This window comes from Pseudochaenichthys georgianus, unplaced genomic scaffold (genome assembly GCF_902827115.2).
Source record: "Pseudochaenichthys georgianus unplaced genomic scaffold, fPseGeo1.2 scaffold_562_arrow_ctg1, whole genome shotgun sequence".
Taxonomy (NCBI): Eukaryota; Metazoa; Chordata; class Actinopteri; order Perciformes; family Channichthyidae; genus Pseudochaenichthys; species Pseudochaenichthys georgianus.
This window is the reverse complement of record NW_027263123.1, coordinates 51,427-65,105: the sequence shown is the minus strand read 5'-3', so window position 1 is coordinate 65,105 and position 13,679 is coordinate 51,427. Positions and strand designations below refer to the sequence as shown.

The window sequence follows — 13,679 nt, the reverse complement described above, 5'->3', positions numbered from 1 at the left end:
TGCTACTTTTAAAGCAAGCAGCGATGTTTTCAAATCTGTAATCAAAAAGCTCCTCAAAAACGCTATCGAAGCCTGCCGTTGCTCCGTTAGTTCAAACAGTAACAACGGACTATTTTTCTTCGCGGATGCATGTCAATTTAAATCAATACATACAACTATTTTTTAAATCAATAAAATCATTTTCTAAATCCATAAAAGCATTTCAATTAATATTGGGAGTCATAACGTTACTTTGTTGAGAATGTGGCCATGTAATAAGCGGGATAATGTGCAGCGACTTGGTCATTATGGGGAAAAGAACACCTTCATGCCGATCTAGATCCCTCCGCTTCGCGTCGGGCTCCTGATCAGCCTGTCGGTGTTCTTTTCCCCATAATGACCGCGTCGCAGCACATTATCCCTTACTGAACACAACGATGGAGAAACTTAACCAGCAGCAGTGGTCCACTGAAGAGACCAGCTGCCTGCTGGGAATCTGGTCTTCTGAGAGGTGCAGAGGAAGCTGGAGCACAATCGGCCATTGTTGTTGTTGTCGGTGTCAGCTGTGAGGGGTTTCCGCGCGGTGTGGCGTTATGAAGCAGGCACGCAAACGGTTACCTCATGACGCAAACGATGACGCAGCAGCAGTCGGACTCTGGGCGGTGTGAACAGAGCCGGAGCTAAACCGAAGAACCGGTTCTGAACCTGAAAAGCTCTAGCACGGAGCTTGAACCGGAGTTGCGTTGGTGTGAATGAGGTATCAGAGGGCGTGGGGAGGGGCTCCTTGTCTTCATCTAAAGTCACAGACAGAGAATCAGCACTTTGGAAACAGGGCTGAAACAGAGAGGATTATGGGTAATGCTGCAATGACCTTTGGAGCCAAACACTCCAGAGACATGTGTTGTATTTATCTGATACTTATAATACATTGATGACAAACAGTATACTAGGGGACCTTTAAGAATGTCCTCCATCTCAGTGTCTCCCTTCTTTCTCTCTTCTTTTTACCCAGCATGCCACTGCAACCTTCACGCTCGTCGCTGCCGCTTCAACATGGAGCTGTACAAGCTGTCGGGCCGGAGGAGCGGCGGCGTGTGTCTGAACTGCCGCCACAACACGGCCGGGCGCCACTGCCACTACTGCAAGGAGGGATACTACAGAGACATGACCAAGTCCATCTCCCACCGCAGGGCCTGCAAAGGTAACAGGAAGCAGGAAGTGCCTACAGTTGGAGGCTATGACGATGCTGTGTTCCAAGGATTAGGGTTTTCTCTAACGTTAGGGGTGGAGGTAATGTTTTATACGCATGCTTTACACCAATGCTTTGTTCCCTGTGGCGGAAATAACTTAGTATATACTCAAGATAAGATAAGAGATAAGATGGAACTTTATTTATTTACCCCTTGGTTATTAAATTCAGGCGTCAGGGTCAGAGGGAAACACAGGATTCACGCAAGGTAAAAGATCAAATTGAATAAAAGTAACTATTGAAACAAGATATCACAGGAACACGTTCAGCATTTGAAAGAAAATGTTAAATTATATAAGTGTGCAGATGTGAGTGCAGGTTAAAGTATTACGTGTGCTCAGTCCTTACAACTAGCGGCTACACGGGCAGCCCTTGATTGTGCAGCCTGATGGCTATAGTACCATACTTAAGAAACATGTTGAATTGTACACTGCTTCATACAGTATACGTCTACTCCACTTTATTTACCATTTATATTGTTCAATATAGAAGCGGTAGGCGACAGTATCGAGGGGCTAAACACAAGGAAAACACGGTGAGGCGAAAAACATCTGATCTGCGCCTTTTGCCATTTATTCTCTGCGAAACATGTAAAATACAATCGATACCAAACAATTACCTAAATGTAAAGTTCTCTCAGGCTCACCCTCTCTGTGTGTTAATGCTGAAAGCAGTCAGGTATAACTACAGCAATCACCAACAACGCTCCCGTTCAACTGGTGGGTCGCGACCCAAAAGTTAGTCGCAGACCCGCTTCGAGTGGGTCGCAGATGTGAGTGAAGAAAACAAAATTGAAAAAAAAAATTTCTTTTTTTGTTGGAGACTTTTATTTTGAAGGCGCAATTTTCTAACGCTGTGCATGCAGTCGGCGTTGGACTGGAAGTACCGGAGACCAGTATTCACGTAGTGATCATCTTCTAAATAAAACATCTTTGCTGATGTTTTTCCGAGTCTTCTGGCCAATCAGAATCAAGATTGTTGCCGGAAGTCCCCACGGAGAATAACTTTGCGGTAGAACTACTCTTTATACATCCATGGGTACAACTTCAGATACAAATGAACACATAATGAAATATGACCGCCGGTCTGATGACTGACAGGTCCCAGAACAATGGGGGCTATCTCCCCTTACCCACCATTTAAAGTAAGTCACACAGACTCTCCTCTTTGCTCTTCTCTCTGTGAGGAGCAGCAAGCTGTCAGAACTAAGTGAAACACAAACAATGGCTTAACATATTATGAATATGTCGGGTAGTAATACATTTATTTATTTTCTTCTCAGAGTGTACCAGAATGCGTAGTTTATATGTTAGTATTTCTAAAGATCTCCTGAGGGAGAATCCCCCCAGACCCCCTGCTGGGGTTAGGTTTTCAGCATGTGGGCCTTTTTATGGTATACAGTTCAGCTTTGATTCCATCATCTCATTAAACCTTATTTAAAAGCATACTTTAGTTCTGTGAAGGGATATAAGGGATATATGCACAGCACTTCACTTTAATTAATATGATATGCCGCAAAGCGTATATATTACAGCACGATTTTTTTGTTGAATAGATTTGAGTGGTTCAACATTTCGGGTCACGATTTATTGACAAAGGAAAAAGTGGGTCCCGAGGCCTGAGCAGTTGAGAACCACTGCTTTAGACTTTACGTGTGGCTCCTATGTTAAAGATAAGTGGATTAACAAAAGATTTTTTGTTTTCTGAAATAATCCAATGGAGAAATCCTTTTGTCTTTTTGTCTCGGGAGACTTTGCGATGCTAACGTCAGGGTTGGCTTACAACAACACTTCTTCCCTTCCCCACTCTTGTGTGACCCTGGGAGGAGTTATTGTGGCTGATAATACTTAATATACTTTCCATTCGTATTCATTAAGCTATCGCTACTTTCACGTATGGATGTGCGTCCTCCCCCGTCTGTTCCACACGTTAAAGGAATTCGTTAAAAAGTTGTGCGGAAAAGCAGCGGGTTGTTTCAGGGTCGGTGGAGTGACCGTGCAGCTCCTGAGCGGCGTGGGCTCCTCCGTGGATCCCTGACGAGACACACCCCACAGCCAGAGCCGTGGAAACAAGTCGCTAATCGCCTCCACGCATACCGACACCACACTGCCGCGGCTCCACAGTACCAACACACAGGTGGGAGCACGTGTGTCAGGGTTGAGACCGAGCGGCAGAGGATTAAAGTGTGTGTGTGTGTGTGTGTGTGTGTGTGTGTGTGTGTGTGTGTGTGTGTGTGTGTGTGTGTGTGTGTGTGTGTGTGTGTGTGTGTGTGTGTGGGGAAACAAAAGAGGGGCTCCTTCTGTCTCGCAGCACCTCAGGGAGTAGAGAGGCCCTGAGCAAACACCCTGCTGTCACTCAGGGTGTACACGCACCGGCAAAACATCCCGTAGATACAAAGTACTGGTGATTATTTACGCTTGCTGAGCGATCGTTTATAAATGTGCTGTACAAATACAACTTGATTTGATTCATGGTGGCCTGCAAACATGAACCACCCCTGCACAACTTTATACTGCCATCAACTTTTACATGTATTTGTTCAGCTTGCATGAAATGAAACAAAAGGCACAAAGCTACAAAACTTTATATGTAACTCCAACACAGCCCTGGATCGATGTCCTGCGCGTGCTAGCGTCGTGCAGAACACAAGCCTGATAGATCGTCTCTTCTGCTCCAATAAAACGCTTTTTACAGCATTGTTTCCCTCGGCCAGGCTAAACATTTTCACAAGCGATATGTGGGGGGTTACAGGGAGCAGGTTAGCGTAACAGAGCTTCTCCGTGTTTTGCTTAATGATGGAGCAACACCCATAGATCTCTGCAGAGTCTTTCCACACCTGGATCAGTAACTCTCGGTGCTCTGGGATCAAAACCAACACGCCTGATTGCTGCGCTCAGGTGACACAAGCCGGGCGACGTGACATCAGTTTAGAAACCTCTCTCTTTATTATTGGAATCAGCCAACCATCCCGCTCTGCTGTTGTTGGACAGGAAATACAGCGCCGAGCCAAACGGGCCAGGAGGAAGTCTGCTTTCGTTCCTTAAACCCCCCCTCCCCCTTTCTCTCTCGCCAGCACTCCACATCTCAAGGGGGGACATGTAGAGGGATTACGTAATCACATTTTATTCATATAGCCTGATATCAGAAATTACACATTTGTCTCAGGGGGGCGTTTAACTGCCCGTAGATCATCGCGGGAAAAACTCACAAAGAAATTCAACAATTTTTTTTTTTTTTTTTTAACAATATTTTTATTGAAGTTTTCAAATATGGACGTTACACATACATAAAATAAACGAACATTACACATACATGGTCAGTCTAGGTGGCAGATACAGTATAACATCAAATGAATAGGCATGTAAATAAACACAGGTCAGTATACAGATGATACAGAACAAAAATAGAAATTCAACAATTAAAGGGGAGCATTGTCTTTTTACCTCGGGGAGGGCAAAAGGGTTAACAATAGTTGTCATGGTTATAGATAAAATAAATAAATAACATTAAAGGGGACCTATCATGCTTTTATACATCAACATGTGTCCCCGGTGCGTCGGGGAACTCACACAGCGTCAACAAATAAAACCCTCTCTCTTTTCCTCCGTACCCAAATCTCTAAAAACGGGGAACAACGGAGCTGATCCAGATTTGCGTCCGATATGACATCATATCTGAAATGTGGACCCACGGGCCAATCAGAAACGCTGCCATCAGAAACAATGCCCGACTGTTTTGGACGTAATCTGGTCGGTGTTTACATTAGCATGGCTAGCACTCAGAGCTAACCTGTACTGGAGAGCATGTGTGTGAAGAAGCAGGAAGTAGAAAGGAACTCACCTTGTGGTCTAACCGGCAAGAGAGAAAGCCTTTGAGCTCCAGACTGTTTCAGATCCTTGATAATCCATGATATGGCGTTTCATCACGGCAGCATTTAGTTTAGACGGTAGCTGCCGGGTCCCGCATAAGCTCAGACCCCTCATTTTTATTTTTATTTTTAAAAGCTTTATCCCCAAATCAGCACTTTTGAAACAGGAAGTGAAATAGAGGGATATGAGGCATGGCTACAATGGGTGATCTGCTTGGTTTTTTGAGCAAAACAATTCATAGACATGTTTTTAATATATTTTTAATATATCTGAGAGCTAAGCTATTGCCTAAAAATAGCTTTAAATAAATCAACATTTTGAAAACATTAATCTAAAAAAATTAGAAAAAGCTAAAATAATAATAGATCTAATTAAAACTCTAAGACACATCGATATAACTCAATAATGAATATATAAATAATTTTATAGTATTTTGTTTTCAAACAAATAACACATTTTCTGCCTTGGTACGAAGAGATACTCAACACAAATTATTACAGAAAACGTTTTATATTATAAATTATTTACAATATATTATATACTTTTTAACTTTATGTAACGCAGTAGGTGAACACCTGATTTGCTAAACAAAAATGCAGTTTTCTTGATACGTTCTGTCTTTGCTCTTATATTTATTTGCATTGCAATAATAATAATAATCAAGTTACATTACTTTTGTATTGTCATACTTGGATTACATTTTGTTAGTAAAATATCACTCGTCACCGGCTTGGTCTTCAATATGAGGATACACGTGTTTATTATCCATGCAAGAATGGAAGTACACACACCAGGTTGCATGGGACAACAGAGTAACTTTAGTAGAGTCCTTGATATGCTGATATACAAGAGAGGGAGCTACAGTCAACACGCTGGAGGAATACCGGTTCAAAGCAGTATTAGTTCAGATTCGCTGAGGCCTGCGTCAGCAACACACATGACAGTCATACGTGTACCTCTCTAGGGGCTGCGTCGTCATGCCACTGAGGAACATATCACACCTTCAGCACAGTGTCTTCTGAGCCTCATCCCTGTGGTCAGACACCGGCTACGCACACAGCTACGTATCCTGTGCTGCTCTGACATCAGAAGAGTACTCTCAGTATTCTCCCAACACATTTCTTTCCCTCCCGACCCGGCATGTGCTCAAAGACGTCCTTCACAGTTAGAGGCTCAGCGCTTCAGAGCGTCTCCTTCTCCAGTGGCAGCGAGGAACGCCTCGTGCTTTATTTCCCAGATTAACAACTTCGCCCCTCATCAAGCGCAGTGTAAACACGGCTCTCTGACCCCCCTCCGCCCCCCCCCCCGTCCCCCCACGCCCCTAACGCTTTATTTTCCTACTCCCCGTCCCCTCATACGCTCTAAGCCTTTAACCAGGCGGAGAGAGGAGGCTGGTTCACTGCAACAGATCCTCCGAAACCCACGCACGATGTAAAGTAATACATCTGAGGAGAAATCAGAGCAATACGATTTGAACTGGTCGAAGACACGCACAGCGCACAGCGCACAGCGCACAGCGTGTAGATATACAGAGCCTATATTGAGTATTGCCTTTTGTATAAGAGATATTGTGAATGGAGGAAATAGAGTGATTTATTTTTATTTTACACACACACACACACACACACACACACACACACACACACACACACACACACACACACACACACACACACACACACACACACACACACACACACACACACCACACACACACACACACACACACACACACACACACCACACACACACACACACACACACACACACACACACACACACACACACACACACACACCATATATACATCACTTCAGGGGACATTACATTGACTTACATGCTTTTTTATTTGAACTGAATTGTCATACTATATCTTAGATATTTTATTTAAGCGTATTTGAAGTGTACTAAGTATTATGTTCGTAACCTGAATTTAAATCAGGCTTTGTAATTATTTGAGTGGCCGAGACCATGCAAGTGTATTTCAAGTGCACTCTGTATTCATTTATTGAGCTGAACTTAAATCAGGTTTTAAAATGAGATCATGCAATGTTATTATTTGTTTATTGATTGTTGTGAACCTGCCTGAGGACCACAGATGGAAATTAGCTATTAGCCATAATCTGGCATCTCTTCTCTTTGCTGAGATTAATGTTTCTGTATGCATGGTCCTTCTATAAATAAATACAAATACAACAAAATACTTATCCTAACCATAGCCAACACATCCCTAACCCTAACCAAGTCTTCACCCTAAAATTAATGACCCCCCTTATGGGGACCTCCAATATGTCCCTATAAGGGAGGTGAGTCCCCACACATGACTATGTAAATAGATTTAGGTCCCCACAAGGATCGTAATGCTAGGCCACACACACACACACACACACACACACACACACACACACACACACACACACACACACACACACACACCACACACACACACACACACACACACACACACACACACACACACACACACACACACACACACACACACACACACACACACACACAGTGTAGTTTTGAATTAGGGAACGTTTGAGATTGAAAGGACGTGAAATGCAGTCTCCGTATACAAACTATAACAAGTCAATACTTCATATGGTATCGCCTAGTTCACATTATTCAGTCTGTTGCATCATGTGATACACAGGACATCAAAAACAGTTCCTTAAAGGACGAGGTTGACATTTAGAGAATTGGCGTTCAGTCTCAAAGATGGAGCATTTCTCAGACCATAATTACTGAACTGAGATTAAGCTTTAATTTAAAGGTGGGGTAGGTAAGTTTGAGAAACCGGCTCGAGATCGCTAGAATTTGAAAATACACAACCGGAGAAAATCTGCCACTTCCTCTCAGAGCCCCTCCCCCAACACACACGAACGCGCACATGACCAATGAGGGCACGAGATCAGTGTGTGCCCCGATGGAAGGCTGACAGGCAGGTAGGCCGTTGTACTTTTTACAGTATCACGGCTTCTACAGATGACGTTTTTTTTATGGATTTGTTGTCAAAGCACTTCAGATATTCATTGCTATCGGGATGTTAAGAGCATTCCATGGAATATAACAAAAAGTGTATCTCGAGCCGGTTTCTGAAACTTACCTACCCCACCTTTAAAGTGGAGATATCCTGCTCACTTCCAGGCCTCTACTGTGACATGCAACTGTTACAGCATCCTCTGTAGCACACTGCAGGAGAGGGAAAACCCCTACACCAATATAACAAGACCTCTTCAAGCTAAGCTAAGGATGTCGTCTTAAAACAAAGTTGTGTCGCACATGTAAAGGAGGTTTTTGATGTATTCTTATTTCTGGAACAGAAACTCAGCTGTTGGCCAAAGTCCTCTTAGTGCAGGGGTGTCAAACTCAAGGCCCGGGGGCCAAATCCGGCCCGCAACTTCATTTTATGTGGCCCGCAAGAGCTTGCAAAGAATATAATATACGGTTACTTGCCGATTTACAGAAACAGGTTGCCCATAAACTACATGTCCCACAATGCATCTGATTTTGTGACATGCACACTGAAGAGACTTGCAATTATTTGCCCTGCTTTCAGACGTAGTTATTTATGAAGTTATTACCCTATAATATAATAATCCAATGCAGAGGCAATAATGTCATATAAAACATTATGTTATGTATATTATGTATTTATATATGTATATTTATATAGTTACAACCGGCCCTTTGAGTGCAGCCATAATGCTGATGTGGCCCGCGATGAAATTGAGTTTTACCCCCCTGTCTTAGTGGAATCAATCTTCTTCTTTCACTCACAAATAAGTGCTTTTATCAAACGCTTTGTATTAGAAGGTAACCACAGCGACGTAATGATGTTGGGCTTCAGGATACACACACCCTGAAATATCACATGCCAAGATTTAAAAAGATATATAAACACGCTCCAGCGTATTTGGTTTTATTGATTCGCGGTGAGATCGCCTCATTGCGCCGTGCGGTGATTCCGTGAGTGGGTTTAAGGTTTCATTAAAACAGCCCTCGCTCATGTTCACGTTCACATCCCAGAGGAAATGAACTGGGTCCCCTTTTATTCCAATAAATACACTCGCTCGATGTGCGCTCACCAGACACATCAAGGAGAAGAAAAACAAAAGGAGAAAACGGTTTAATGCGCATCTCGTTATGTTCGTGAAGCTCCACGACTTCCAACTAAAAGCAACTCCAACCTCTCCGGCACCGCTTCACGAGCTTTCAACGACTCTGCCGGCGCATATAGCACATGCTGCTGGGCCCACTTCAAACACACGGGCTCACACACACACACACACACACACACACGCACACACACACACACACACACACACACACACACACACACACACACACACACACACACACACACACACACACACACACACACAGGGTGAATTTCTCACATTTAAACGTGCGATCCTCACTAACAGCTTAAACAGACTTTGAAGTTCGCTTCACTCGGCCGTTAATGGGAAACATTATTCAGGCCGGGAACTCTTTGCCAAAAAGCTTTACATTGAAACTCAATCTGAAGAGCACACACACAGCGAATCACACACACACACTAAAACACACACACACACACACACACACACACACACACACACACACACACACACACACACAACACACACACACACACACACACACACACACACACACACACACACACACACACACACACACACACACACACACACACACACACACACACACACACACACAGAGAGAGAGATGAAAGAAGTGTTTAGGTCCTTTACTTAAAGTAGAAATATTATGGTCTTACAGCACTCTAATACAGGTAAAAGGTCCACCTGAACATCAGCAGGAGAGGACTCTTTAAAGTAGAGACACTACATACTGATATACACCTGAACATCAGCAGGAGAGGACTCTTTAAAGTAGAGACACTACATACTGATACACACCTGAACATCAGCAGGAGAGGACTCTTTAAAGTAGAGACACTACATAATGATATACACCTGAACATCAGCAGGAGAGGACTCTTTAAAGTAGAGACACTACATACTGATACACACCTGAACATCAGCAGGAGAGGACTCTTTAAAGTAGAGACACTATATACTGATATACACCTGAACATCAGCAGGAGAGGACTCTTTAAAGTAGAGACACTACATACTGATACACACCTGAACATCAGCAGGAGAGGACTCTTTAAAGTAGAGACACTACATACTGATATACACCTGAACATCAGCAGGAGAGGACTCTTTAAAGTAGAGACACTACATACTGATATACACCTGAACATCAGCAGGAGAGGACTATTTAAAGTAGAGACACTACATACTGATATACACCTGAACATCAGCAGGAGAGGACTCTTTAAAGTCGAGACACTACATACTGATATACACCTGAACATCAGCAGGAGAGGACTCTTTAAAGTCGAGACACTACATACTGATATACACCTGAACATCAGCAGGAGAGGACTCTTTAAAGTGGAGACACTACATACTGATATACACCTGAACATCAGCAGGAGAGGACTCTTTAAAGTAGAGACACTACATACTGATATACACCTGAACATCAGCAGGAGAGGACTCTTTAAAGTAGAGACACTACATACTGATTTACACCTGAACATCAGCAGGAGAGGACTCTTTAAAGTAGAGACACTACATACTGATATACACCTGAACATCAGCAGGAGAGGACTCTTTAAAGTAGAGACACTACATACTGATATACATCTGAACATCAGCAGGAGAGGACTCTTTAAAGTAGAGACACTACATACTGATATACACCTGAACATCAGCAGGAGAGGACTCTTTAAAGTAGAGACACTACATACTGATATACACCTGAACATCAGCAGGAGAGGACTCTTTAAAGTAGAGACACTACATACTGATATACACCTGAACATCAGCAGGAGAGGACTCTTTAAAGTAGAGACACTACATACTGATATACACCTGAACATCAGCAGGAGAGGACTCTTTAAAGTAGAGACACTACATGCTGATATACACCTGAACATCAGCAGGAGAGGACTCTTTAAAGTAGAGACACTACATACTGATATACACCTGAACATCAGCAGGAGAGGACTCTTTAAAGTAGAGACACTACATACAGATATGAACCTGGAAAGGACGGGAATATGTCCTCTTTAAAAAGAGAAACTCGTGCCCTTACTAGCTAACTATGTCTGTGCCCTGCCCTCTGCTGACTCTACATATTGCATTCAATAAAAATCCTTCACATTAGAGCAGCCTCTGATTCCCTTCCAGACCCTCACAGATGGGGAACTGGGCCCCGCACCAACATACAACCTCAATCAAATTACTCTGCCTCCCTCCACCCATAATGACGACGAGAGCCTTCATTAGAGCCGCTTTTAGAGGCATCAGAGTAAATAACTTTACTTCAACCTCGCTCAGCACAGTATCAGTCACAACATGCGTGTGTGTTTGTTTGGTGGCGTGTAAAAGAGTCCTTTTTGGGCCCCGTGGAGGAGGAAGATCTGATGATTTTGTCAGCCTATTTTGGCTTTATGCACACTGAGCAACTTCACATTAATAAAAGGGTCTTCGCCTCCAACACTGGCAGAGGTGGGAAGTCATGCAGTACAAATACTTCGTTACTCTACTTAAGTAAATGTTTCTGGTTTCAGTACTTTACTCCACTACTTATTTTTCTGACGACTTTTCACTTTGACTTCTTACATGTTGAACCCAAATACCTGTACTTTCTACTTCTTACATGTTGAACTCAAATACCTGTACTTTCTACTTCTCACATGTTGAACTCAAATACCTGTACTTTCTACTTCTTACATGTTGAACCCAAATACCTGTACTTTCTACTTCTTACATGTTGAACCCAAATACCTGTACTTTCTACTTCTTACATGTTGAACCCAAATACCTGTACTTTCTACTTCTTACATGTTGAACCCAAATACCTGTACTTTCTACTTCTTACATGTTGAACACAAATACCTGTACTTTCTACTTCTTACATGTTGAACCCAAATACCTGTACTTTCTACTTCTTACATGTTGAACCCAAATACCTGTACTTTCTACTTCTTACATGTTGAACTCAAATACCTGTACTTTCTACTTCTTACATGTTGAACCCAAATACCTGTACTTTCTACTTCTTACATGTTGAACCCAAATACCTGTACTTTCTACTTCTTACATGTTGAACCCAAATACCTGTACTTTCTACTTCTCACATGTTGAACTCAAATACCTGTACTTTCTACTTCTCACATGTTGAACTCAAATACCTGAACTTTCTACATCTCACATTTTGAACACGAATACCTGCGTCGCTTTCTGGGTCAGCTGGGGACGCATCAGCTGGGGACGCGTCCTCCTGATGTTGTAAAGCGTGTATCTGCAGCAGCGGGTTGTAGCAGCGATGTTTGCAGTGAAGGACAGGTTGTTATCTAGGATCACACCCAGATTCCTTGCAGTCTGAGTCGGGGAAACAACAGAGGTGCCGATGTTGATAGTCAGGTCAAGAGTGGGACAAACTTTTCCCGGAAGGAAAATCAGTTCAGTTTTGTCAAGATTGAGCTTGAGGTGATGAGTGGACATCCACTGAGAGATGTCAGCTAGACAAGCAGAGATGCGTGCGACGACCTGGGTCTCTGAGCGGGGAGAGGACAGGATTAATTGGGTGTCGTCAGCGTAGCAGTGGTATGAAAAACCATGCGGGCTAATGACAGATCCGAGCGAATTTGTGTACAGGGAGAAGAGGAGAGGACCAAGAACAGAGCCCTGAGGGACCCCTGTAGTTAATTGACAAGGGTCGGACTCAGACCCTCTCCAAGTGACCCTGTAGGTGCGGTCTTTGAGGTATGAGGTGAGGAGGGAAAGTGCAGAGCCTGAAACTCCAAGTTCTTGGAGAGTGAAGGAGGATCTGATGGTTCACCGTGTCGAATGCAGCAGACAGGTCCAACAGGATGAGGACAGAGGAGAGGGAGGCTGCTTTAGCAGTGTGCAGTTCCTCAGTGACAACAAGGAGGTGAGCTGTTGAGTGACCTGCCTTGAAACCAGACTGGTGCGGATCCAGAAGGTTGTTCTGATGGAGATAGCAGGAGAGTTGTTTAAAGACAGCGCGTTCAAGTGTTTTAGACAGGAACGGGAGGAGTGAGACAGGCCTGTAGTTTATAACATCTGACGGGTTGAGAGTGGGTTTCTTTAGGAGAGGGTTTACTCTCACCTCCTTGAGAGTGTGTGGAAAGTGACCAGAAGTTAGAGAAGTGTTGATGAAATGGGTGAGAAACGGTAGAATATCAGGAGCGATAGTCTGAAGGAGGTTTGAAGGGATCGGGTCCAGAGGACAGGTGGTAGGGCGGGCAGAGGTGAGTCAGAAAAAGAAGAGCGAATATCATCAACCTTTTTTTCAAAGTGTTTAACAAAGTCGCTTGACAGAAGGGAGGAGGGGGAACACATGTTACATGTTGAACCCAAATACCTGTACTTTCTACTTCTTATTAAATTACATTACATTACATTTAGCTGACGCTTTTATCCAAAGCGACTTACAATAAGTGCATTCGACCAACAAAATACAAACTT

General features: G+C 43.3%; 1 protein-coding gene across 1 annotated transcript in view; it reads left to right on the top strand.

Moving 5' to 3' along the window:
- The window catches only part of LOC117443241 (netrin-1-like), a 99,576-nt gene that overhangs the window by 47,124 nt on the left and 38,773 nt on the right, over window positions 1-13,679 (top strand). Inside the window, exon 5 of the mRNA XM_071202558.1 lies at window positions 992-1,180. Within this exon, the coding sequence (XP_071058659.1) occupies window positions 992-1,180 (189 nt within the window). The remainder of the gene's footprint in view (window positions 1-991; window positions 1,181-13,679) is intronic.